Source organism: Miniopterus schreibersii (genome assembly GCF_964146895.1).
Source record: "Miniopterus schreibersii genome assembly, chromosome: 12".
Taxonomy (NCBI): domain Eukaryota; kingdom Metazoa; phylum Chordata; class Mammalia; order Chiroptera; family Miniopteridae; genus Miniopterus; species Miniopterus schreibersii.
The window spans coordinates 55,443,089-55,470,819 of NC_138112.1; the positions used below are offsets into that span (position 1 = coordinate 55,443,089).

The 27,731-nt window shown below is 49.1% G+C and overlaps 1 protein-coding gene across 4 annotated transcripts in view; it reads right to left on the minus strand.

The window, feature by feature from the left end:
- The window catches only part of WT1 (WT1 transcription factor), a gene marked incomplete at its 5' end in the record, with an annotated part of 48,230 nt that extends 21,658 nt beyond the window's left edge, over positions 1-26,572 (minus strand). For 2 of the 4 annotated variants that reach the window (XM_081152596.1, XM_081152595.1), the window contains 5 exons: positions 7,658-7,708; positions 8,749-8,826; positions 19,286-19,388; positions 19,835-19,957; positions 25,746-26,187. In XM_081152596.1, the coding sequence (XP_081008722.1) occupies positions 7,658-7,708; positions 8,749-8,826; positions 19,286-19,388; positions 19,835-19,957; positions 25,746-26,187 (797 nt within the window). Of the gene's footprint in view, positions 1-7,657; positions 7,709-8,748; positions 8,827-19,285; positions 19,389-19,834; positions 19,958-25,745 lie in introns of all 4 variants that reach the window. The other 2 variants (XM_081152598.1, XM_081152597.1) reach the window with 2 other exon arrangements.
- Between the last annotated feature and the right edge of the window lie 1,159 nt (positions 26,573-27,731).

The window sequence follows — 27,731 nt, forward strand, 5'->3', positions numbered from 1 at the left end:
CACTTGTTCCAACCATGCTATTATTACTAAAACCTTGTTTGTGTTCCTCTTCTGAAAGTTTTTTTTTATAGTCACAGCTCATATGTCTCCACGTCCCATGCATCTTAGTCACTGGCCACTATTTAATAGGGGACACATGTTGAATGGTTAATGGTTTGACAAAAATGCTTGTATAAATCAGTCCTTATGAACCCTCAAGATTTCCTCACCATTCAAATGGTACATAAACGTCCTCCAAATGACCTTTTTCCTCTTATTTCACACTCAGAAATATTTTAAATCCTCACAACAGTTTGGGGAAATCACAATCCAAAAAAAATCCACAATGTCTACTGGCCCCTACTATTCGGGAGAATATTTTTAGGCATGACTTTCCTTCCTACTTCAACACATGCACACGTAGGAATTCACATTCTCACAGACCACCTCATCAGACCATATAAGAAATAACTGGATCTCCGCTTACACATGGTCTGACATTGAGGTGCTAGTTCTTCAAAATTCCAATGTTGCCTACCTCAGTGCTTTGCTCTATGGCCAGAGATGGCTGCTAAGCTCCACCCTCAAAATGAGTGTTCCAAATACACATGATAGATGAACCCCGCATTTCACACAGCAAAGATGGAACAGGATCTTTTCATCCTGGGTTCCCAAAGGCTCCCACCCAGCCTGATCGCACATTCTTGAATCAGAAAAATGTACTCAACTGTGCTCAATTATATTAAAAAGTGTCCTTCCTAAAACCCCAGCGTCAAGCACAGAGCTCTTAAGACTAAGAGCTCTTCTGCTTCTCCAGTTGAAATGGAGGGTTAATAGGTATGAAGGCTGTGTGCATAATCATCTTTCTGCAGGCCCCTCTCCTCCAAACTGACGTTAGTAACACAATAAAGTAATTCAAGGTGAAGAAACAAAGAAAAACCCATAGTATATCCAAAGGAATCACACTCTCAAAGAGACTTGGAGGCGTGAGGCATTACTGTTAAAAGGGACATCTGACATAGAACAAAACTTGAAAAAAATGTTGAGCCATAACATGTTCTTGAAGGATTAAAATTTTTTTCAAAAGTCAATGTTCTCCAAAATTAATTTTTAAACCTGATGTAATTCATTCAAAATTCTAATTAACACTTTAAAAATAAACTTGTTATTTCAGAATGATTTTAGATTTAAAGAAAATTTTCTAAGATAATACAGATGGTTCCCATATACCCCACACCCAGTTTCCTCTATCATTAACATCTCACATTACTATGGTGCTTTTGTCACAATTAATAAATCAATATTGACAAAGGTTTTCTTTGAAATTAACAAAATAAACCTAAAGTTCACTTTAGAATAAACAAGAGATAATAGCAAGAAATAGTCTGAAAAAAATAAAGTGTAATGCTAGGGAACTATCAGATATTTAAACAGACTACAAAATTATTCCAGAAAAAACAGTCTGATACTTGGCAACAAGAGCCAGACTGATCAAAAGACGAAAAGAGAGTCAAGAAATGGATCCAAGGAATTTGATGGGATCCAAGTATTGATAGAGATCAATGAGAAAAATTTATTCAAAATAGTTTGAGGATATTTGATAGTCATCTAGAGACAAATCAAGTTAAAATACAACTGTCAAATAAATACAGGATGAATTAAATATTTAAATGTAAAAAACAAATTAAAAATATACCAATTAATAAGTAAATTTTTTTTTAATCTTGGGATGGGAAAAATCTTTCTAGGCATGATATAAAAGCCAAAAACTTGAAACTATAAAACATAAACTCTACTCAGCCATTATTGCTCAAAAGCAACTATAGAAAATACATAATACAATTACCTATTTGTGTGTGTGTGTGTGTGGTGTGTATGTACGTGTGGTGAGAACACTTAAGCTTTACTCTTTACTCTCTTAGCAACTTTCAGGTATATAATACACTATTGTTAACTACAGTCACCATTCTGTGCATTAAATGAAGTGACAGAGGTATTAACTAGCCACTATTGTGGCAATCATTTTACAAACCACTACTGTCATAATCATTTTGCAACATATGTGTTATGTGTGTTTCAAATAATCACACTACATCTTAAACTCACCTAATGTTATATGTCAGCTGAATCTCAATAAAGGTGAAAATATGCATAACAAAGAAACACATGAACTGATAATATTTACTACATAAATAAAAATTTCTGACAGAAAAAAAACATTAACAGAGTCAAAACACAAAACCAGAGAAAAGACTTGCAATAAATATAAGCAGCAAGGGGTTACTATCCTTTTAAACAAAGAACTCTTGTAAATCAATATTGTTACTAGATGAACTATCCCAGTTCCTAGCCAACTAGGAACCCGCACTTGCTCACAGAGCCTCTCCTCTCTCAAGGACATTGTTCCATCAATTCTATCCCCTCCATCGTCATTGTTTTTTGTTTTGTTTTTGTCTTTTTTTAACCTCTTCCTGATCATTCTCATCAAAAAACAAATGTGGGTACTCCTTTCTAAATATTAATTAATTAATTAAAGCAAAACCACCTTCTCCTGACCCTCTATCCCCACTGAACTAGAACCCCATTTCTTTGCTCCCTTTTGCAGCAAAACTCCATGAAAGTGTTGTCCAGTTTATCTGCTGTTAAGATCTCTTTTACCCAGTTCTATCAGGCTTTTTCTCTCTAATCTCGCCAGAGGCAACTACAGTTAATAGATTTGGTAAATATTTCCAGAATTTTTTCTCTGCAGATAAAAACATACTCCAATTTGTTTTAAAATGTTATCTCTGGGTGGTGAGATAACAGATTCTTTTCTCCTTTATAATGTTTTGGTACTGTCTGAATTTTTGAAATATAATACGCCTGTGTTACTTTAATAATCAAAAGGAAAAAGTAGTTTTCATTTTCAATAAAGTCACCATCTTACTCTTAAAAACACTACATCTGTGACTTTGCCTTTAAAATGAAGAGTTATGAATAAATAAAGCCAGAATAAATGAACTTGTTGCTTTTAAAAAGGAAACAAAACCTACTAAAATATACAGTAGCCCTTGCTTCAGAGAAACATTTATTTCAATGACTTTTTATGAGTGTAGCTTCTATATCAATGTTTTTCTAGCTAGAAGTGATGGTATTTTTCTTGGGTAGATGACAGAGAGAAAGATAAATGGTGAATAGAAGGTCTCAGAAGGGACTGGGTTGGGATCACAGACATGAGAGGTTCAAAAACTCCTTTAGTTCATGCAAGATACCCTCCACTCATCTGCTGTACCCTCTCCCCCTCCAACGCCTCTCCCCCCCCACACACACACCTTCTATCGACAGGCTGGAGTCCTCATCAACCCTGCCTCCCCTCCCTGAGCCCAGTCCTCTATGCTCCTCATTTCCAGGGGGGCCCCTTCCTCACCACCTTCCCCTTCTATCTTTCCTTCTTAGCTTCCCTCTTCTCCTAATCTGAACAAACCTGTCATTTTTCCTCACCTTTACAAGAACAAAATAATTCCTTGCTTTAAAATAAAAGTGAAGAACCTAGAGTGGAGCCAGTAAGTCTATAAAGCCTAAAATATTTTCTAAGTGAAGTATCATTTAAGAGGTGAGGTTGACAATATTTTCGAAAAGTCGATGCTCTCATGAAGGTCAGGGGAGAATGCAGCAGTAGGCAAGTGAGAAGCGAAGGCAAAGAAGCCACTGAACTGGTCCACTCTGAGAGCGACAGGGGACTCGGCTCTAAGTCAGTCTCCATCTCCCTCCTGCAAGCCCCGGAGTCCCACGCTCTGTTCTGTTCTATGGCTGACAGACCCTAGCCAGGGCCAATGCAAGGCACAGAACTGTCGGCTTCCGAGGCATCAGTGTAACCATTTATTTAATAGGAGAGCTTTGGGGTGGAGGGGAAGGAGTGCACTCGAGAATGCTGACACTGCCCTGGTCAGTGTGGCTCGGTTGGTTGGTTGGGTGTCATCCCGTCTACTGAAAGGTTGCAGGTTCAATTCTCAGTCAGGACACATGCCCAAGTTTTGGGTTGTGGGCTTGATCCCCAATAGGGGGATTGCATGAGGCAAAAAAAATAAAAAATAAAAAATGCTGATATTCACAGAGCTGTTACTCTCCACCTTTGCTTTTGCATCTCAAGCTCCGGGAGTCACTTAAAAGCAAGCTATGTATTTTCCAGAAGTAAATCTCTTAGACGAGTACCTTATGTTCACGAGCTGGAGAGGGAAGGTGCCGGGCTGTGTATTGGAACTCCCAGCCAGAGAGACAGCTATCTCTTTTGGCACCGGTTCTCAGGGATGAGACCACGTCTAGCGGGGATTTTCTCCAGATTCGACAGCCTTGGCCCTACCAGGCCGCGCAGCTTTGTTTGCACCATACATCACTCGTCATGAGTCTTTCGTTTCTCTTTTCAAGCATCCACAGGTCAAATACTGTGTGTTCCCAACAGTCTGTGAACTTCTTGGACCAGCAAAGGGACATTCATTTTGCTCAGCACTCCTTTAACATTTCTATTGTGTTCGATTTCCCACTCCCCCTACCCATGTCCCCAGGGAAGAACTTCTTCCTTGTTTTAAAAACTTGGACCACAGTCAAGGTTGATGTGTTTCTCCATTTTGCAGGATATTTTTTTCAGGAGAGACAAAACAGAGGCTAACAGAGTAGCCAAGGCTTGTGAGCAGCCTTAAAAAAATCAGCAGCCATTAAGAACACACAGAAAGTCTTTTTCAAGAACTAAAATGCAGACAGCACAAGGCACCATAAGCAGAATTATTCCCGAAGGCGGACTGAGACTTAGAAAGGGTCCCTGACAATGTTTTCTCTTAGGGACCTGCCTTAAAAATGTAATTTCATGCGTTTGTGGGTGAGGTCAAGGGTCAGAATTAAAAGAGTGGTTTCATGAAGTATCTTCTCTTTGACTTAAAATCAAAATACAATATTCTCCCGTTTGAGGTCATAAAACTAATTCTGGTCCCCATGGGCATGTGGAGACTGGAAAATGAGAAAGGGAGGAGACAAGAGTAAATCAGTGGCAAGAGCACCCTCCCCTCCCCATTCTATCGAGTTGTCACCCTGTCTTCTCCATGCTCTCCCTCAAATCCCAGCCCCGCCCACTAGACTATCACCCCCTCCCCACATCTAATGAAGGATGTCTCCGTGGACCTGTTAGGAAATGAGGAAACAAGCCTATTCTTTTTTGTATAAAAGTAACATTTTCAAGGCAAGAAGACATGAACAAATATTTAGTGGGGGTTAGTCTGAAGTACATGATCTTTTAATAAAAAATTGATAATGCCTCATTTTTATGAACAACATGGGAATCCTATCTTTCGTCTCCAAAACATAAGTCAAACCTCCAGTCTTCCTGCTATATATCTACCTTGTCACCATGGTTTTTCTTACCACTGATTTCAAATAGTGTCAAGACACTAGTGACGGATTAAAGAAAAAGTTATTTCTCTTTACTTTTCTTTATGAAATACCCTTTCTCAAATATATTTTCTGTATTAACGATGGTTTCATATGATGGCAAAAGAAAGTCAATCTGGTATCACAGAGCAAAATGACACCCCCCCGGGTTATGTTCCCCGCTGGGGAAAAGCCAAGCTTTCTACTGGAATCACAGATTCTGCTGAGTCCAGTTCTCGGCTGTTCATGGCTTGGAGGAAAGAGCTAAGGAGTCATTCTCTTTAAGAGCTATACGAAGGGCAACCTGTGGGCCATGACACGTCAGTGGTTTGTAAAATTAATCTACACGTCACTACCAGCATTTTAAAAAATGATAAGGAATAGAGTAGAAAATATCAGTATGCATAGCACAGAGTAAGGGTAAGTATTATTTTGTGAAAAGTTGTATCGTATGTGAACACATGGGGGTATATTGGATCTCAATGTAAAAGGTATTTCTACTGTGGCCACAATCTAAAAAACTTAAACTTTAATCTAGGGCCCAGAATCTGCAGTCAGACAGAAGGGGGTTCCAGCATGGCTCTGCCGTTTACTCCCTACGTGAACTTGGGTAGGTGGCTTAATCCTTTCAGACTCCTCATCTGAAAGATGGACCTGACCATAAACCTAGGATTGTCATGAGATCAAAAGAGGAAACATGTAAAGGGCCCAAAATGTTAACATCCATCCTTAGACCCAAGTTCAGTTCACAGATGGAAGCAGACACGAGCCGACTTACACTATGTTCCAGAAGAACAAATCCAGTGGGAGAGAAGACATTAGTCCATTAGCCAACTGCACACCTTTCTGCTCTCCGAAGAGTTGCTCTTCCGTAGAACTATCTATTGGAGCCATTCGATCTTTTTGATACAGCTTTCTGAAGGAATATTAGTATTCTAAGAATATATTTCGATTTCAGAAATCCTTTTTCAAAATGTAAGCACCAGACCAATAAAAAAACTCTTCCAGCTTTTTTTTCTTATGCGGACTTGAGTAAAACAAATTACTCACACTTTGTGCTTCATCCTCACAATATACCTTCTGACTCTCCGGCAAGTGACTAATATCACGTGTCTAAAGACCTTAAAAGATATCAAAATTACCTCAACTATGGAAAGACCCAGATTCAAAAAGATGCCAAGATTCCTTATCTATATTTTTGTAATTAAGCAAAAAAACCCAAAAACCCACAAAACCACAAATAAACCCTGTACCCCAACATAAAGATATTTTTAAAACTGCAACATACACACTTCACAATCAAGTTCTTCCTAATCTTGGCATTTAGTTGGAGGAGAGTTACTGAAGTCTGAGTGGAGAAGGGAGAAGAAAAGGGAAAGATCCAGCAAGAAAGAGTGGGACCAAGACATTCAGAAATACAAGACAAGTTGAGAGTCGGTAGAAAGCTGGACTGCTGAAACTGTCAGCAGCCCCTTGGATGGAAGCGGGGAAAGAAAAATTCCAATCAATAGGAGGTTTCCTATTCTGGGGTCTAGAGAAAGGAAGTGGAGATTTGGATAAAAAAGAAAAATTGGGGGTGAGGGTAGAGAGAACCATCTAACGGTTGACGAAAAATGACTCTGCTGATTACTGAAGGGTGATCCGAAAATCAGGACAATGAAAAACAACTCTGCTGATGATTGAAGGGTGATCCGAAAATCAGGACTGAGCCAACGAGAGAGAGGAGAGAAGAGGGAGGCTGGTCCTGGTGCTGAAGCAGAGAAAATGAAATCAAAAGAAATAGTCACAGAATTGTCCCAGGGTGCAGGCTGCAGGGCTGGGGAAGGCACAGATGTTTGGGAATGAAAAATTCTTTGCAGAAAGCCTGGCCATAGACCTGGGGTAAAAATTAACTTCTCCCTTAGAGACTTAAAAGTAAATGGAGAAAATACAAGTGAAGTATGACTGAAAGATTTGGTTGATCTAACAGGACTATGTGTAATGCCACGAATATAGTATTTTACGGAACAGTCACAAGGAAATGAGCAAGGTTCCTAGGGCATCATTCTAAAAATGGTTTTCCAGGAGCGTGTTGATGAGAAATGTCACCACCTCCATTTTTCGTCCACAGCATGTTCTCAATAAATAAGAAGAGGCAGGAAGTGAGAGATGGATCGATTTTTCCCATCCCAGTGCACGGCCAGCTGCCCTGGTTACCCATTGTCAGTCCTAATTCCTGCATCGCCCCCAGGCACCATCAACGAGACCTACGTCATTTGCCATCATTGCATTTTCCACTCACTTGCTCTGCCCTTCTGTCCATTTCACTGAGCTGGAGCTCCCAGCAGCAACTCTAGAAGAGAAGAAGAGGTGGGGGGTGGGGAACGGAGCACGGGTGGCTCTAAAAGGCCCCCGGAACCCAGAATCCAATGAGAAACCACTAAGTACAAAGAGATGTGAAGCTAGCTGTCTAGTCAAGAGTGCTGAACTACGTCCCCGGTCCCACTGGAGCCGATGGTGGGGTGAAAGGCCCCACAGGGAGGCTGGAAAGGGCCTGGGCTTTTGGAATCAGACTTGGGTTTGGAGTCTGAGCTCTACCACTTCATACAATGTGAACTTGGGAACTTACTTAACTCTGAGCTTGATTTACTTCTTTGGAAAACAGGGTAACTGTACCTAGGCCTCATGATGTTGCTAGGAAGTTTAGATGAGGTGACCTAAAGGACCACCTGATACATCACGGGAGCTTCATGAGTGTCATCTCCGACTGCCTATCATCGCAGACTTGCTAGAAAACTGAAAACAAGTTCTTTGACTGTTGAAAGCAAGTCCTACCTGCTTTCTTTTGTTCATTTTCAGGTGCCCTACTTATGTTTAATAACTGTGTTCACCCCGCTGTGGTTGTCTATCAAGTGTGAAGAAACCTGTCGGTGCAACCAGGTTTGAGAACATTTGAGTCTGGACTGTCCAAATCATCAACTCTCAAATATAGGTTTAGATCCTGAACTTTGTCAACGCAAAGCATTTCTTGACAAGATAATATAATAGTTAACATCTGTGACATCACTAGCAAAACATCAACATTAAACGAGGTTGAATGGACATAACTTTGAAGAACTCTAAAAAACTCAGTAAGTAAAGGCCATAGTAAGTTTCCCCAATACTCTCAACTCCCTTGTTCCATTAAAAAAAAATCCCCTATTTATATGCCTGAAAATTTAGTACTTGAACACAAACCACCAACTGGGGGTGGGAGGAAAACATCTTGGTTCTACAAAGAGCCTTGCCTATTCTTCTAAAACTGTACTCTTGTCATAAGTTACAAGCACCTTTAAAATGGTTCAAACAGGTGTAAGTTACCGTTTAAGGGCAATGGAATAGAGATGGCCTTACCCCTTTAATGTGGCTCCTAAGTTCATCTGATTCCAGGTCATGCATTCAAGCTGGGAGGTCATCTGGTATAAATTGTCACTGTTAGAAAAACAGCCAGAGTTAGAAACACATAACTACAAAAAAATAAATGTGCAACTGTCTCTTCAAAAAGCAGCGGATTTTTAACTTTCCTTTACGGCGAAAGCCTCCACGTTTCCCGGAATGACAGAACACGCATCTGAAATAATTTTCACTTCCTCCCCCGATCTCTGCACAGTTATTCCTTTCACACACAGCAGAAAAGACAGGAGAGTAACTTGGGGGCCTTTAAAAATCCTTAGTACAGCAAACACTGGAGTTCCTAAGGAGGTATTGAACCTTTGAAGGAAACAGGCTAAAGGGAGTGAAACTTTGAAAGGCAACACAGGCTGGATAACTCAACATTAAAGTTAAAAGCCTAGAGCTGAAAGTAAAAAGACAGCAGATTAATTATTCGTGAAAAGGCCATTAAGTTGTTTTAATCAAAAGGATAAGTGTCATGTGGATTATGAGGGCCTGAAAAGTCAGAGTGATGGGTGATGGATGGTCTAACACTCGAGGATGTGACAAGCAAAAGAGAGTAAGTTCTATGCACAATGCAAGGAATCATTTTCTATACATTTTATAATCCTGGCACAGGTCAAATGGAGCTTTTTCCTGAGAGCCCCCAACCCAGTTCTATAAAAGCTGGAGGAGGGAAAACAACGGCCGACCGTTTAGATTAAGACCCCAGAGGAGAAATACACTAAGAGGCAAACCAGTCAAAGGTTGTTTTCTCCTGTTTACTTTGCACGTCCGACTCTTACAAACATCTCTATTACATGTGTTTTTAAATATTACTCTAAATGCATTATAGAAGAGCTGTCACACCCGTGCCCTGAAACGGCACCCCTCTCAAACCATCCCACGTGTGCGATCTCTGAAACACCTTTACTATGTTTCTTAATTTTTATTAATTCATTCATTTCCTATTTATCTCATTCCTAGAAAACTAGCACATAAATCAATCCTCAGAGTCCAAATGGCCGAGCTCTGTTCGTCAGGAATGAATCTAGTCCTGAACTGAAATGGTTAATTATGAAATGTGAAACCCAAGAGATGAATGGTTTGTTTGGGAACCCTCGGTCTAAACATATTACCGAAGGTTTTCACTCCACCTTCGTGGCAGACGTGAACAAAGGGTAAGACGCTTTCACTATCTGACGTGCGATACCAGATTGCAGATTCTGGACAATCTCCGTCTCGTCATGACACTCCGTTGGGCTGCTTCATCCATCGGGCCGAGGCAACACCAACGTTTAATTAAGAGAAGGTAACTGGGAAATTACAGCAACTCGGAATAAATGGATACTGCGCTCCCCCTTGGCAGAGCCTGATAAATCAAGGTAGGGCCCATCTGCCTCTCATATAATCATTCTGAAAATTATTTGGAACTCTTCGGTGGCAGGCACGGAGGATAAAAAGAAATCAGATTCCAGAAGTGAATTTTACATATGAAATGAGAAGTGACTTCAATCTCAAAGTATGTGTAGTTTCATTAGTCAGTGTATATCTGGACCCCATCACTCATCCCCATGTCTGACCGGCTATTATGCTACTACAATATCTTACATATCAATGGGAAAAAATTATTAGTTTCTCCTGCAGCTTCCCGCTTTGCAGCAGCGGCCGGTGCTGGTCTGTGCCACTACGTTTCTCAATTCCAGAAATTCTTGCTGTAAGGCCAGTGTAATTAATTCCTGAAGGACCCCAATTTTTATTAGAAGTGCCAGCCTGTTGCATTTAACACAGGAGAGTTTCTTGAACTTTCTTTGGGTTGACAGTTCATTAATAAGCAGCCTCCTCCACAATCTCTACTGGTTTTTGTTCTCCTGCGCCTTTTCATCAAGCAATCCATTTATTAATCTTGCCATTAATCTCAGCCAACAGGCATTGTATTCCCCAGGCAGCTCTATATTTTTGTCACTAATTTTTTAAAAATTGTTCACCAGCTAAAATCACTCAGCTCCGGCTGACAATTTTCCTAGGCCCTATGGGATGTGGGATCTTTCTGAAATTATTTCATCCTTGCATAAGACTAAGAAAATCCTAATTTCTGAGAGGGCTGAGAAACAACATGAGTGACAAAAGTTTACACATATGGGTTAATGAGTCCTAAATATGATTTAGGAGTTTTCTCACAGATTTAAAGAACAGTTCAATAGATTCCTAACGGTCTCTATAAGGAAGTACTCCCAAGAGAAAATACTTTAAGGACATTTTCTTGGCCCCCAATACCTCAAATACAAGATACAAGATGTCTTGCATATAGGTATCTTCCTAGTAAGTGCTTAATAAGTCCTCTATACGGCCCTGTCCAATAACGTAGCCACTAGTCACATGTGGCTATTGAGCACCTGAAACATTGCAAGTGCCACATGTTGAAATAAAATGTTACTACATTAGGTTACATAGAATACCCCAAAATTAATTTCACTGTTTCTTTTTTCTATGTGGTTACTAGCAAATTCCAAATTATGTACATGGCTTACATTATGTTTCTGCTGGACAGTGCTATTTTGTAAGCTTTACGATCTTGAGCAAATTGAGCAAATCAACTCAGCTCTCTGCACCTCAGTTTTCTCACCTGCCAAATGGGAATGTTAATCTCAATCAGTCTAACTTTACAGAGATGCTTTAAAGCTCTAATAATGGCCCTCTGAGGACTGTACACATATTTTATTTTTTCTGATCTATCAAATCTGGCACAGCACTTTCACACATCTCCATAGTCTTCACAACAACTTTGTGAGGCTGGTATCGTTATGATCCCCACTTATCGGAGGAAGACCTGGTCTCTGAGAGGTGCCCAGTGCTGACTTGACCGATGCCCCTACCCCCACCCCTCCCTGCCCCTTTGAAGGCTACAGGTATCCTTTGGCCTCCGAACATCCTCCTCTCACTACCATTTAAATAACAGTAATAATAATATAATAATAATACAGACAAGAGCCTGGAAGTGAAAGAACATACAAAAGGAAGTATCATAACCTACTTTGTCTCCAGAAAGTTACAAGATGCAGGATGCCCAGCACACCCTCTTGAGCTAACTAAGGACGGTGCGCTAAGATCCCAGTAGGAGCCCCACTTCTTGATTTCAGCGGTCTTGATAGCTCAGCTTGTAAATCCTCAGAAGGGGAGAAAAGGTGGGATGGGAAGAAGGACTTTCAGAAAATCCCCAAGCTACTAATAGGTTTCCTGACGCCAGTGATAGGATCAGAGCACAATTTTGACCACATCCTGCCTTCTGTTGGCTGGGAGTCTTCAGCCACTCAGTCGGCTTGGCTGGCACAATCTTTCGCCTGGAAGTCAATGACAGCAATGACAATAACTGCTGCTGGGGAGAGAACCAAATGTGAGCTCGAGCTAAAAATACTGGGCCCGAGCATGCTCAGGCTCTGATCTCTCTGGGCAATCATTCAACACCCAGCTCTCGTCATGAAAACACATGGAAAGAGGCAGCACTGGTCAAAGAATATATGGCCTCTGACAAATAAAGCGTCTAATTATTAAATAACCACCGTAGGTGTAAACCACCTCATTCCCGGAGGAGATCAGATAAGCAGGTGGTTTGGCTCAGAGTGACCACAGTGGTCACGTAGGCATTTCAGCTCCCCGTCTAACTCTGTCTGTTCGGAAGTGATCTCTGAAACTGCAGGCTGCCAAAATATATTCTGAAAGTCCTGGTGTCCTTTATATTTTTGTAAGTAGGTCTTTAAAAAAAAGATGTTTGAAGTTGCAGGCAAGAGAGGAAAGAAACTTCTATAACTGGGATTAATGCAAGCTGGAGTAAAATAAAAGGAAGTCAGTCCTAGCAAAAAGGGGAACTTAAAAGGAAATCAGTAGTAGATCATATAGAGTTTGTTTTGGCCTGGGCTGCAGAATTACTGAGTTCTCGACCTCCACACAAAAAGAAAGGAAGAAGAAACCCTTGGCTATTATCTGGACAAGAACTCCTCCACTCCTCAAATGCATGCGTAACTCAAGGACATTTTTATCTTTAAGTGTGTTTACTACATTCAGCAGAACAAGGTAGAAAAGTTCGTATCACCCCTGGAATGGAACCATTGGGTTGAGATTGGAGTTACTTCTGCCAGATGGTTGCTAGTTGGCAAAGAAACTTTTTCCCCCCCAATTCCAGTTTACATTCAATGTTCTTCTATATTAGTTTCAGGTACAAAGTGGTCCCTCTGATATTTCCAGTGCCCACCTGGCACCACGCACAGTTATTACAGTATTGCTGACTATATTCCCCGTGCTGTGCTTCACATTCCTGTGACTGTCCCGTAACTATACCAATTTGTCAATTTGAACTTCTTAAGCCCTTCACCGTTTTGACGCAGCCCCTTAATCTCCCCATAAAGAAACATCTTGGTAGAAGAAAAGAGTTTCCCCGTGGGATGATTTTTTAAAAAGCCAAACAAGAAAAAGGCAACTATAACTGGCACCGGTGATCAGAATCCACGATGGTTCCAGCGTCTGCTGTGGTAGCTCTGCCCACGCTAACCAAGCGGCCTCTGTGGGTTCACCTGTACCTGGCAACCAAGGCTCGTGGACTACGGTGGCTGCAGCCGGACTTCCCCGCCGCCCTTTTCCTGCGTTCTCCCCTCTGAGGCGCCTTGGAGGCTGCTTGTTGAGAAATTTCTGCCCAGCAGGCCATGGTGAATAATTATTTTACAGTCAATCTCTTGGTATTGTCATTTCTCTCAAGCTCACCAGCTAACCAAAGAAAAACCCACTGGGGATTCAATTTCTATTAATAAACACTTGGTCAGCACAAAAGTTAAAGGAATATTTGAAACTAGATTTTTCCCCCCTCCCTGGAGACAAGTCCCATGCAAGCCTTTGGCTTTGGTAACACTGCCGACCGACCACCCTGGAAACCAGACTCTCCGCCTTCACGCCTACCTGTGTGGGAAACATATACCAGTGTTGTCTTCGGTGAAATTTGGACACTGCGTAGCGTGTACTTGGATACACAAGTGAAAAGAGGCAGCATTGATTATGGTTTTATTTCTTTGGGCACAATCTGTCCTCTGATTTATATCTAAGTCAAAAACTAACCTCAATGGTGGACTGTGAACTTCCCACGGGCCTGAATTCCCCAGAAAACTCTATGGCGGCTAAGAAAGTTTCTCTCCCATGAAAGACAATCTACTGGTAAAGGCTCCACCGTCCACTTCACCACTTGTGAATCATCAACATTCAACTAAAAATGGTCAAACCAGCAATGACTGCTTTCTGAATTGCTAAGGGGCAAAAGGAAACATTCTCATCTATATTAGTAGCACAGTTGCCAAAGAAGGCTATGCAAACCACATAAAAGTAAAATGAAAGAGAAACAACTAGAATGTCTTTAAAAAATCGTGTGCATGGGAATATTTTTTCAAACACAGTACCCAGGACTTTTCAAAGTTGAGAATCAAGCTGGGCAGTGGGCACAGTCAGGGGCTGGGGGCCGCAAGGGGGTCAGCAACCAGAGGAGGCAGGGGGGGCTTGCAGAACAGGACTCAGGGACGTGAGCGAGGAAAGTCCAGCTAGCTGCCTGCTCTAGGCAGAAATCACGGGGAACATTATAGCATAGTTAACAAGGGTGTACTTTACTACTCTCTCCCCTCAGGAGAGCGTGGGGTCCAGCATTCCCGGGGACCTTGCCTCTGAGCAAGTAGAAAGCTGGGTGGCCCTGGGAGCAGACATTCCTCCTGAGCCGATGGGAGGGGAGAAAGTTCTCTGCCCGGGGTTTCTTTAGGTGCCTGGAACTGAACTTCGCCAATAGTTCAAGTCCAGTGGTAAAGGCAAAGCTAGAGGAGTCTGCGGTTTGAAAGACATGACTGTTTTGTTAGTTAGGACTTGAGGAGAGAGTTCAAGTTGGCTCCAACAGTACTCACCAGGGGAAAATACTGCGCCCAATCCACTAAGCGCTTACTACTGAAAGGTATGGGTAAAACTAATGGATAACGGGTTTCTTTCACAACCGTGGGAAACAGAGACCTTTCTCCAGCGAGACCCAGGGCAGATGCTACCTTTGGAGAGAGGGTGGCGTTCCCGTATCAGGAGAGGCAGCAGGGAGGGTGCAGTGGGTAGGAGCATGGATTCCGAAACCTCACTGCCTGAATCTGAACACCAGCTCTGTCCCTTACTGTGTCACACTGGGCAGATTCGCCTCCCAGGGCCTCAGTTTCCTCCTCTATGAAGTGGGCGTGATAACCGCAAAGGAATGATACCCTCAAAGAGCTGTCATGTGATTAGGTAAGTCAGTCATTGCAAAGTGCTTAGAATGGTGTCTGGGAGAAGTAAATCTATGTAAGCATTTGCTATGACTACTTATTAGCAGAAGCATGGACTGTCCAAGGGGAATATTCCAGGTGGAATGGCCTGGTATTCCTCGGTGATTCAGAGCACAGGTGGGCTTTGAAGTCAGAGATACTGAGAATCAAATCCTGGTTCTGATTCTCACTCACTGCGTGACCCTGGGCAAGTTACTTCGAGTCTCTAAACCCATTTCCTTCTCAGTAGAGTGGAGTGTAGAGAACCTACCTCAGAGTAATCAGAAGAATTGAGTGAATGAGTGAAGCACTTAGCACAATGCCCAGCAGTACATAGTCAGCATGAAATAATAAATCCTAGTTACTGTGTTACAGGGACTCATGCTTTCCCCCAGCTGTAATCACTGGCCTCTAGTTTCATAAGCCTTAGTGACCTTTGAAAAAACTTTACCCATCTTCAATGGTGGGGGACAGGGAAGATAGAGAAACCATCTTCTATCACGTCCCCTAAGTTGGTTGGGGGCATTTTCTACTCACTACTGCTTACACCTACACACAAATGTGTAGAGTTCTAACTCCTCAGATCTGTTACCTGGGACAGAGGAGAGAACTTACAATGTTTCTTTTGTTGTAAAGTTTTCTCCTAACAAGTAGATAATTCTGAGAATTTCCTCAAAGCAAATTCATATTGTGTGCTGCTTATTTAATGTCCTTTTATGTACCATTACCTTTACTTCATGCCGGGAAGGGAGACAACCCAAGATTGGGGAGGCAGAGCTTTGGGAAGAGGGTGGGGAAGGAGCTGGGCAGGCTGCCTGAAGGGTCAAGTGCAATGAGGCAAACAAAACCCAAGCCAGCCTTTCCCAGGAGGTCCCAATTTTTGACAGAAAAGCACCACTGAATATCAAAAATCCAAAAGTTAAGTTATTAAGTGATTGAAGTTTAATCCTATTTTCTATGCTTTTTTCAAACACTGTTGTTCCCAAAAGCATTTAAATACCCTTTCAAACTTGCTTTAGGAGTAGGAAAGAAGAAAATTACATAACTGCAGAAACGTCCACACACAGACCCAGTTTTAAAATATCCTTACACCTGTCCATTCATTATTACTTCAGGGGAAGTACCTGATTTTTTTTTTTTAATTAAGCAAAACTAATCCAATTTATTTTGTCCGTTTAAGTTTATAAAAACGCTGATAGAAATTTCTCCATAATTAGTCTTGAGACACCATTGTTACTCCAATCTTTTAAAAAAGCAATTTGTTTAAATGACATGTCAGATGCCTATAGAGCGCTCTTCCCAAGCGATCCATCCCAGAGAATTGGGGAAAAGGCAGGGAACGCTTCACATGAAGCACCCATCAGAGTGTTTCTGTGAAAAGGGCCCACTAAGCAAACACAGTGACGGCCCAAGGAGAAAGACTTCACCTCTTTCTAGAAGAACGGCCAAAAGAAACCCAACTCTTAGGGAGAAGATACAGCCTTGGTTGTAGTACCAATAAACCTTCTAATAAAAACAACACCAATAACTAACATTTATTAAGCACGCACTATATATCAGGCAATACTAAACCTTGAAGGCTTCTTTTCCTGATGCCTAATTATCAACTAAATTTCTGACTTATTACTTCAGTACCTGGAGAGTCCCTTGATCAATGACTGTTTTAAGAGGTGGATGGAAATGAGTTACTGAGAACACGTGGAACACCTGTTTATACAGCTGTTTAAACAGTGCACATGATCACCTGTCCTTCGGCTCCAAGTACCTGATCTTTGAAAAGTGATTCGAAATGTGACTTTGGGGTGGGTGGAGCTTCAGAGACTCAGTAAAAACTTCAAGGGAACAAGCCCTTTTCCTTCTGGGGTCACAAATTCTTTTTTAGGAGATGTTACTGCTTAGGACATTTTCTGTAACAGGAGAAAATGGTATTTTTATGACATTCATATAAAAATGAGAAGCAAAAAGTTGTAACTATGTAGAGAGAGAAAAAAAGAGATAAGTGGATACTTCCCAAAGATAAACCTGACAAAACTGCTTTATACAGTGGCCAATTAGAAACTGGGTTTTTAAAATGTGAAAATTTTATGTATAAAATGCAATTCAAGCGACTTCCGTAATAACCACAAATTTAGCCCTAAGTCAAAACCCATCCCAGGGACTCGGTTTGGAGAATTGTTATTAAACCAGTGGTTGTGATCACTTTATATCTGACTCCTTTTCTTTGTGGGTGGTTCAGTCCCTCTGATGGACCCTAGTGTCCCATAAGGTGGGTTTGTACTTAAGAGAAAGGAGAGTAGGAAGTGTCTGTAAGGCCCTGGCCGGGGAGCTCCAGGGATGGTTGGAGAGTCATCCTGATGAGCCGAGGTGGTGAGGTGGGGCGTTCAATCCCTGGTCAGCGCACATGCAAGAATCAACCAGTAAAAGCATAAATCAGTGGAACAAAAAACTGATGTCTCTCTCTCTCTCAAATCAATAAATAAAAATTTAAAATGGAAGAAAGAAATGTGTGTAAGCTGGGTGTCACTACCCGGTGGAATCCTGGCCCATCTAAACAGCACCCACTCAGGAATCAGGGTCTTCCTCTCCACCTGGGGTGAGGCACTAAGCAGGGGGCAAGGAGAGAGGCGCAGGCCAAGGCCATCCCATAGGGAACCATTCCAACTGCACCCCAGATGCGTACTAGACTAATAGCAATAGGCGCTCTGGCCATGGGCAAGAGCAGCTCCCCGTGAAGGGGGGGAATGGCACCCCCCCCCCGGTTTTGCTAAGAGAAGAGGGTCCAACAGAGAACGGCTGAGGGTTCTGCATCCACGCCGGCGACCTGACCCACGGCGGGGAGGCGCGGAGACGGCGCTTGGGGCCTGCGGTGCTGAAGCGCGCAGCTGGGCTGAGTTCAGGAGAAAAGCGGGGCGAGGAGTTGTGACCTTTCCACCTTTATCTGTGCAACCCGCGTGCATTTCTTTGCTCCCTCTCTCAAAAAAGAGAGAAGTAAAAATTTTAAAAGTGATCTGAAATCCAAGATCTGATTAGATACGCCGCATTTTCCGCTTAGAAGGTTCCCCAAGGCGGCGCACGGACGCGGGAGGGCTCGTCCCCGGGCAGCGCACCGAGGCCGGCACCAGGCCCCGGCTGAGAAGCGCGCCTGGGCTTCGGGAGGAGCCACGGCCGCTCGGGAGCGAAGGCTCCGTCCCCTCCTCCGCCTGTGGGGCTGGGGGCCCCCGGCGCGCGGCCGCCCCCCACCCAGTCCCCCGGGGCGGCCGCTTTCCTTCCTTCATTACCTCACTACCTCCTTCCCTTGACGTCAGCCGCGGGTCCTGCAGCGGAGGTGGGGGCGGGCGGAGATGAGCCGGGGGCGGTCGGTGTCAGGCGCGCGGGCGCGGGGGCGGGGGTAGGGGTGCCGTGTGAGGTCGCGCGCGCCCAATCCCCGGGCAGCCGCCGCCCTCCCCCCGCCGCACCTCCCCGCCTGGTGCGCGCCGGTGTGAGCGCCAGTTACTAGGCAACCCTATCGGAGACGCGGGATGCCGGCCAAGTTCACCCAAAGTTGAAGAATAAATTTGGGGGAGAGTAGGTGGAGGGTGGAGCGAGAGCCGAAGGAAGGCGCGAGGGACCGGAAAACGCTTCGAAGGGAGAGAGGCTGCCTCCCGCCGCCCGAGAGCAGGAAGGCGGGCGGGCGGGCGGGCGCGCGACGCCGCCGCGACCCGTCCACGGTCCCCCACAGTCCCGGGCCCCGCCCCAGCGCGTGGCCCGACGCCGCCAACACCCACGAGGCGCAGCCGCCTTGCAGGCCTGGGGGGGGGGAGCTGTTGCCTGGGGTACGCGCCCTCGAACAGCCCCAGAGCAGGCGGGCCGAACAGAGGCTTCAGGAGAGCCGCGTGGCGTGGACTTCGTGTGTAATCTTTGGTCCTGAGGATGCTAAAGCCCTCCCGGCGAAGAGCCCTTAAAAAAATAACTTTCCAAAGCGCCTCTCTCTCTTTTCCAGTTCCACGCTGGACCCGCTCTCGTTTATATTCAGAATAGAACTCGGAAACGAGGAAAACTACTCCTCTGATCGGAGCCTGGAGATCTGCTTTAACTCGCTCTTAAGTGGGTGGGAGGGATTAAAGGAGTCGTTCTCGCCCGCACCCTGCACGCCCAGAGGCCCCGCGGCCCCGCCTCGGCCGTTCCCGCGCCCTCCGGCTCCGGGGACCCAGGCGCGGTGCCACGCGCCTTCCTACCTGCTGTAGGGCGTCCTCAGCAGCAGGGCCTGGCTGCCGGTGCAGCTGTCGGTGGGGGTGTGGCAGCCATAGACGGGGGGCGGCACCGAGTACTGCTGCTCGCCTGCGGAGAGCCGGGGAGAGCGGAGTGAGCGCGCCCCGAGGGATCCGGGGGTGCGGGACCGCGGGCAGGGGCAGGGGAAGTGAGCGTCGTGAGCGGGGCTTCCAGGCTAAGCTGGGGGCGTGCAGAGAGGGGGCGTCCGGACGGAAGGAGCTAAGCTCCCCACTTTACACTCTCTTCGAAGTCACTGCCTCGTACACCTCAAAGACCCTCGGGCCATCCTTGGACTTGGCTGAGTGGAGTGAACCCAACATACTTACGGGGTCGGAATCGATCTATTTCTTTTACTTTGAGTGAGACTGGGCTAATTATTTCTAAAAATCCCTTTTGGAAGTCCTCTCCTCCCTCCCCAATGTGCTGTGGGATGGAAATTCATTGGGAGGGAGGGGACGGGGAGGGGGCGCGTGGAATTAGGCGGAAAGGACCCCGCGTCGCTCCCGCCTGCTTACCCAGCGCGCCCTGCTGGCCCATGGGGTCCTCGTGCTTGAAGGAGTGGTTGGGGAACTGCGCCGCGTGGTGCGAGGGCGTGTGGCCGTAGTTGGGCGTTCCGTCGAAGGTGACCGTGCTGTACCCTGCGGGCGCGGCGGAGAGAAGCACAGCGTCAACCTGGGGACCCGGGGGCGGCTCTGAACCGGGCCCCCGCGGAGGAGCGCGGGCGCGACATCGGGATCCCCAGCCGGAGGGTTACGCGGACCCGCCCGGGACTTCCAGCGGGAAGAGAGGCCCAAGCCCCGAGGTGGGATCTGGGGGCCCGCTCTGCGCCTTGTCCCAAGTAAAATTCGGATCGCCCCGCAGCTTCGCAATTTATTTACGCCCTTGCCTTTCCACCGTGTCTGCCGCTTCTGGGCCGAACCACCCCGCAAAGAAGTATGAAAACCGCCAGCCACTCGGTGGAGAAACTTGCTCCCCCCCCAAAACCAGACGCCGCGGCCCTCGCGCAGGGGCTGCGCGGGCGAGCGAAATGAATCTGCTCCGCTGACCCCGCGCGGACTCGGAGCCGTAAATCAGGGGCCCGCGCACCAACTTTCATTAATTACTCGGAGCCAGTTAAACGGCACGGGCTTTAAATGCGGAGAGTAATTACCGAGTAATGTTATCTGTCTGAGGCTGAGCGACCCGACCCCGTGACACCTAAGGCCCTCGGGGAAGACTAGTGAGGGGGAAAAGTAGGGTCCTTCCAGCTGGGCCCGCGGGCCTTGACCCCGCGGCCCTCCTTCCCCTCTGCAGGGACCCCCTTGTGCTCGGTGGGTCCGACTCTGACCACCACCGCGGGGACCAGCTCCCTCGTGCCCCGGGCCAGGAAGCCTGTTTCTTTTAAGAGGGACCCGGCACTGTACCTCAACTTCAAGGCAGTGCACGGGTCCTCTGCCTCAGTTTCTCTGCCAAGAAATGGAAGGTAATACCGCCCCGTGTTCTTGCCCAACTCTCCCAAGGTGAGAATTAAAATAATGTGGTGTCTCAGTTGAAAAATGTAGCCTCCTGCTATGATTATTGTTATTAAATTGCCTTAAACATATGCCCCCACCAACTTCTGGAAAAACTGTTGCCTCTCTGGGGAAAAAGTATCCTATAGCTAAAAAAAAGAACCAGTCCTGGGGCTCTGAACCCAATGGTAGGGTCCCCTCCTATGTCGGCTGGGAGTCTCTGGCCTGAGGTCCAGACCAAGTGACCAATGAGATTGGCCCAGACACTCACATCGGTTCCCTGTAGGTCCACCACTGGTCCCAGCCGCCCCCCCCCCCCAACCCCAGACAAGTGCTGGGTCTCCAAACCCCACTCAAAGCTTGGGAGTGAGGTGAGTCAAACGGTCCCCATTACCCCACTCTTGTCCCGGGCATGATCTCTCTGCAACAAGTGTCCCAGAAGACAAGTTGGACAGCGAAAGGAGACCATTACCCCCATCTTTGAAACACAGTCCCCCAAACGAGCTCCCACGGGCCCACTCCGGGGAACGCGGTGGAAGGGCGGGGTGGGGCAGGTCTTAATCACCGGATTGCACGGGGCAGGCCAGATCTCCCGGACCAATGGGCTCCACGGGTCTACAATTTAAGAAGCCACCAGATTCTATAATTTACATGACCCCAGAGGCCTCCATTTCTCGCCTGCTAAGTGGGCAAAGATAACCCCCGCCCGCCGGCTGTCAGGCGCGGCGAGCACGCCCGGGCTCCCAGGGCCCTTCCTTCTGCGAGCGGAGGCCAGGCCCTGCTAGAGGCCTGCAGATCAGCTTACAAACGAAATTTGGCTCTGAGCACCCACTTTTGCAGAGGGAACGCCGAACTTTGGAAGGAAATTTTTTTTTTTTTTTTTAAAGTAAAGGAGAAACAGAATTGGCAAAGCAATTGCCTCTGGACGAACCCTTCTCCATTCCTGAGCCGAAGAGTAAGCAGCGGCCCCGGGCACCGTGCTGTCCTCGGAGTCGGGCTCCGCGACCGTCGAGCGGCGAGGGCCGAGGGCCGCGGGCGGCAGCGTCGCCTCCACGCCCCGCGAGACTCCGCAGAGCCCCTCCCAGGCAGGACGCGCACACCCTGGTGGACGGGGGCGGCCTCCAACCCCTTCCTTTAGATCCCCGGGGAGAGGCAGTGGTGAAAGCTCGGGCCGAGGGGAGGGCGGGCCCTTTCAGTTACAATAGGAGCTTATCGCACCGGGGCTGATTAGAGCGCGCTGTCCCGCAGCCCCGCGCGGGCCGGGGCGCAGAGCGCGGGGGCGGGGGCCGCGGGAGGGACAGCTGCGGGCGGAAAGGGGCAGCGTGTTCAAAGGCTCCTTGTACAGCTCAGACAGGCCTTAGGGGAAAGGATTCCAGATCCCAAGGTAGCGCCTTTCCCACGGTTAGCGTCGGCCCGGAAGAGCGCAACCTTGACCGCGCCGAGAGGCTGGACGCCTCTGCGCCTCCCACAGCCGCCGACGGCAGCGGCCGAGGGCGGGAAACCACCTGGCCCGGGAGCGCCCCCTCCCCCCAAAGTTGAGGGCTGCGGTGGTCAGCTCGCAGTCAGGAAGGTGGTCCCGGGGCTGCTACTGAGGGCTCCGCAGCTGCTGCAGGAAACGGGAAAATCTGTCCCACAACGAAATACCCTTTCCAACACGACCCAAAGAGGGAGCCCTTGGCCCTTGGGCAAGCTGGTCTCCCCAGTGACCCCTGGGTGGCTGGTGATGCCAAGGCCGCCTCCTGCGCTATAGTTCGGTGCTCCAGTGGGGCTTGGGGAATCGGCTGACTGATAAGCAGGCTTTTTTTCCTCTCCCCCAAAACCCCTGCCCTTAATCTGGGGCTACCCAAATCCTCACCCCACTTCTGCCCTGGCAACCCCCCAACCCTCACACACACTGACTACAGTGGATTCCATGCCTATCCAGCAGGACAGAGGAAACTCATGTGGATCAAGATCCCTGAAAAAAAGAGGTAGACAATAGCCTAGAATGGTCTGGGTTTGAGTCCCAGCTCTGCCACAAACTGAGAGACCTCTTGCACATCTAATCACTTAGAACCCAAATTTCCTTACTCAAAAATAAGGGGCTCCTCCAATGTCAGGCTTTCAGTTTCTGGGAAAGGTTGAGGCACATGGTTTTAATACACAATTTCCAGTGCCTGACACTGAGTAGGTGCTCAATGTTTGCTGAATTGTTTAGAAGTAAGGTTAAGATGTCAGCTACAAATGTTTTTAAGAAATAGGAAAAACGTATTTAAGAAATAGAAGAAAAGCCCAGCCAGTGTTGCTCAGTGGTTGAGTGTTGGCCCAGGAACCAGGAGGTCAGGGGTTCGATTACAGTCAGGGCACATGCCAGGGTTTCGGGGCCTGCAGGAGACAGCCAATCAATGACTCTCTCAACATTGATGTTTCTCTCTCTCCCTCTCCCTTCCTCTCTCTGAAATCAATAAAAACATATTTTTAAAGGAAGAAAGAAAGAAATAGGAGGAAAAAAACAAGGTTTGATGCCTGAGGTGGGGAGCAGTTGAGAGGGTGCCAGCAATTAATTGTCCTCTCTTGTGGACCATGGTTAGGCTGCCCTGTTGGGGGACAGGGATCCAGACCTTTACTCCTCTCCGCTGGAGTTTGTCCTGGGCTTGCTGATAGCCATTCCTACGCTTTGTGGAAGGAACCCATGCCCTTGCTTCCCTCAGCCCAAGCCTCCCACCAAGCCTTACGTTTCTGGGAGAGCCACAGAAACCCCAGAAGTCAAGAAAATAAATCTGGAATCTCCAGGCCTCAGGGCCCATCCAGGGCCAACATCAGGGCTGAAGCAGAAACAGCTTCTGATATCCCACCCCAGCTCCCAGCTGCCAAATGAGTCCCAAGAGCTGAGCCAGTGGCCCATTTACATTTTCACTGCAAGAGAAAACCTAAGCCCAAGGACAGAACCAGACTTACAGGCTGTGGCCTGGGTCTGAGGTCAACTCTCCACTGGGCTTTTCCTCAGGGTGGGAAGGGGGAACTCCTTTGGCAGCCGGCCTACCTACTAGAATAGTGCCCACTGGATAGTAGTGCCCAAAGTTGGCCTCCCCACCCATGCTGAGTTGATGACATCTCCGGCAACAGACCTGCCCTGCAGAATGCTGGACACAGGGACCCAACAAGTGGCAGAGCCCAGATTCCAAAAATCCTCACAGTACCTAGATGGATTCAAATAATGGCGCAATAGTATTTTGCCCGTGGGAGACTTAAATCAATGGCTTCTCAGGCCTCTCCACACAGCACACATTTACACAGAAACTCACATCACACACCTGCCTGCCAGTCTTGGCCAGAAGGGACCAGTCAAGTTTAGATGGGCTGCTCTACCTTCTGTATTGAGAACCCGAAGCCCAGGGAAAGTGGGGCTTCTGCATCGATATCAGGCCAGACCCAATACCTAAGTTGTCCATCTCAACTCCCTTCTTACATATTGGGAAACTGAGACCTGGAGATTTCCCAAAGGTAACACAAGCCTGCTAATTAGAGGTGGCACTGTCAGGGGATAGGAGCCTCTAAGAAGGACACTGAGCTGTTCCAACACCCCCTGAGCCTGAAACACTCATTTCATTTCCGAAATATCTAGAGTGGAGGGACCCCCAAGAAACACGGACCCCAGATTCCCTGGAAGAGAGAAGGGCAGTTTCGCTTTTGCCAGGGCTTCTTGTGGGCCAGGTGCCCCTGGCTGGGCTACGTGGGGACAGACCACCTGGAGATACGGTATAGAAAGTGACCGCTACCGGGAGAAGAACAGAGCCCTTCTTCTGCACCTTGGGAGCCCCAGCACCTCCTGCAAACAGTACACACTCTGCTTCTACCACCCCACTCGGTCCAGAAACATCCCAGTCTCTAGGCCCGCGAGAAATTTTGCTGCAGTAAAAGCATTGGGCGTTGCGTTCTAAAAGTATTTTGTAAAATATGGAATCAGCCCGAATCGGTTTTGGTTCTCAACAGTGGGGGGCGGGGGGCCAAGTTTAAAATAAATTTAGAAACCAAACTACAGGGGCCCGGCCCGATTGGTTCCGTGCTGGTCCAGGAGAAAGACTTGTGCGGGACGAGACAACTACCGTCTGTGCCCCTCGATGCACAGTGACTGGAAATCGTTCCAACCCTCAAGTCCTGCAAAAACCTCCCCAGCTGAGCCCCGCGCTCGGTGACGAGGCGGCGCCTGAAGCTCGGGCCTCACTTCATCGCCTGCGGTAGGCCCGGGTCCCGCACAGCTTGGAATCGGACCAGCGGGCCCTCTTCCTGCCCTGGAGCCGTGGCCGCCGCCTGAGCTGGGACGGAGGAGATCCGCTTCCACACTGGCAGGCGCGGGCGCCACGCGCGGACACGGACTTTGTCCCAGGGAAGCCACTGATTAGTCGCTAGCTCTTTCCCCTCCTCATCTTCAAGCCCGTGCTCCATGATACCCACGGTGCGCCCAATGTGCCAACACCGTGCTGAGGCCTAGAGCAGCTCCTGGGCATCTCGGTGAGGCGGAGACAAGCACGGGCCGCTCATCCTGTGCTGGTCCCATTCCGGATCCAGCCCAAATGCGTGAAAATGCCAGGTGACAGTCTGGTGGTGCCTTGAGCAACAAAACCTCTCCCGTGGCACAGCCAGACACTGCACCCCCTTCCCGCTGCCAAGGGGGCTCGCGGCCCCGGAATCTCCAGGGATCCGAGGGGCCCCATACGACCTCCCCGGTCATGCGAACAGCCCGGTTCCCGAGGACGTCCGTCAGGAGCCCAAGCCGCGCGTCCTCCCTCTCCTGGGCCTCCGCTTCCCCGGCTGCCGCTTCCGCTACCCTCACAGTCCTTGGGGAGGCAGCTGCTGAGAGCTGTGGTCAGGGAAGGTTTGGACGGAGGAGCACCCCGCGCGCGACGGCCGCCCGCGCCCCCGCCCCGGCGTAGGGGGCGCGCCCCGGCCTGCTTACCCTGGTTGCGAATAGCGGGCTGGCTCTCGAGGCAGCTGGGCAGGTAGGGAGCGTTGGGGAACATCCTGGCCTGGCCGGAGGACGCCTGGCTGGGCGGAGGAGGGCCGAAGGGTCCGTAGCGACAGGCTCCAGCCGTGCCGGTGAACTGGCCGGAGAAGTGCACGGTGAAGGCGCTCAGGCACTGCTCCTCGTGCGGCTCCGCGCCGCCCCAGCTGGGCTCCTGCTTGATGAAGGAGTGAGGCGGCGGCGGCGGCGGGGGCGGCGGCGCGGGCGGCGGGGCAGGGCCGCCCAGCGAGCTGTACGCCGAGGCGCCCGGCGGCGCGAAGTCCAGCACCGGCGCCCACTGCGCGGCGCCGCTCACGGGCAGGGCGCAGCCGCCGCCGCCGCCCAGCGAGGGCACCGCGGGCAGCAGGGCGTTCAGGTCCCGCAAGTCGGAGCCCATCTGCTGCAGCTCTGCGCCGGGCGCCCCGCGGCTCCTGCGGTCCTGCAGACGTTCGGAGCCGGGCTCGGCCACGCCTAACTTGGCCCAGAGGCCACCCGGGCCCCGGGTCCCCGACTGCTCAGGCTGCTGCAGACACCCCGGCCCGGAGCGGAGCGCGTGCGAAGGCGCCGGCTCCGGGACACACGTGGAAGCCGGCTCCGGTGGCAGGAGGAAGTCCAGGGTCGCGGCGAGGGGGCGGCGGGGCCCTGGTGTGTGGGCTGCAGCCCCGGCTCCGGGCGGGCGGGTGCGAGGGCGGGCGGGAAGGGGGGCGCGGGCGGGCGGTCGGGTTTCGGAGGACCCCCGGGTGTGGGCGCTGCCTTGAACTCCTTATCCAAGCTGCCTGGCTGCCCCCGGCTTCCCAAAGCTCAAATAAGAGGGGCCGGCGGCGCGGGAGGGGGAGGAGCCAAGAATCCGCCGCTCCATTCACTCCGCGGTCCGAGCCCGTCCAGGGCGAGCGGCGGCTCCTGCGCGGCGCCCCAGCCTTGAGGGCGGGGGCGGGCCCGAGGGAGCGCCCCTCTCGGAGACACCCTCCTCTCCTACCGCCGAGCTCTCCCAGCCGGCCCGCGGACGCGGCCCTCCCCCACACACCGCCCCGTCTCGGCCTCCGCGAGTGTGGGCGCCTCGGGGCGCTGGGCGCATCCAGGTGAGCGGTGAACGTCCCCTCTGGGCTACGCGCGACGGGGTAGGGAGGTGGGGGTGTTAATCTAGGAGGGCGGGTGGAGGGAGGGGCGGGGGGCTCCGCGAGGGCGGGAACTTCAGGAAAGCGCAGGGAACTTTCCCGGACTCCAAAGAGGCGGGTTCTCCCGCTCCGCGCGCGAGGGTCGGGCTCTCGCTGTTAGAGCCGTGGGGCTGGAGTGGGGGCCATACTCTCGGGGGCACCGGGGAGGAGAGGGGCCCCTTGGGGGTTCCGGAGGTCAGACTCAAGGCAAACGTGGGTGACCTGGAGGGGCTGCTTCCGTCGTGATAAACGGAGCGTATTTCGGTCGTCTGGTAATTGGTTCCGTGGTGAGGCTGCCGTCTGCCTAAAGTCGGCGTCGGCGGCGTTTAACTCCCTCTTCCAGTCAGGAGTATCCAACTCTTCTACGGCGAAGCCGGGAAAACAACGGCATTGGGGGAAGGAAGAAAACTCTTAGGGAAACGTCCAGAACCTGCATATATTCCAACCGGACAACCCCGGCGCCCAATTTGGAGACGGGGGTGGGGAATGGGCAGGGTTCGAGTGCGAAGCCCTCGGGGGCGGTTGGTCTCCGGAGCCGCTCCCGCCCCGCTAGGCTGCCACCCGCCGTCCGGGTACCATTCCGGATTCGCAGTAACTGACCTGGGAGCGCAAGCCAGTTAGGCGGACCGAGGAGGGGAACCTCCGGAGACCCCACGGTCCAAGGCCGCGTTCAGACCGCGCGGGGCTCCGAGAGCCTCGTAGCATCGCCAGACCAGACTCCCCCCTCCACCTAGTCACTGTTTGGGAGACCCGTGCCTCAGAGCAGGTGTTAGAGGTTTTGTATTGT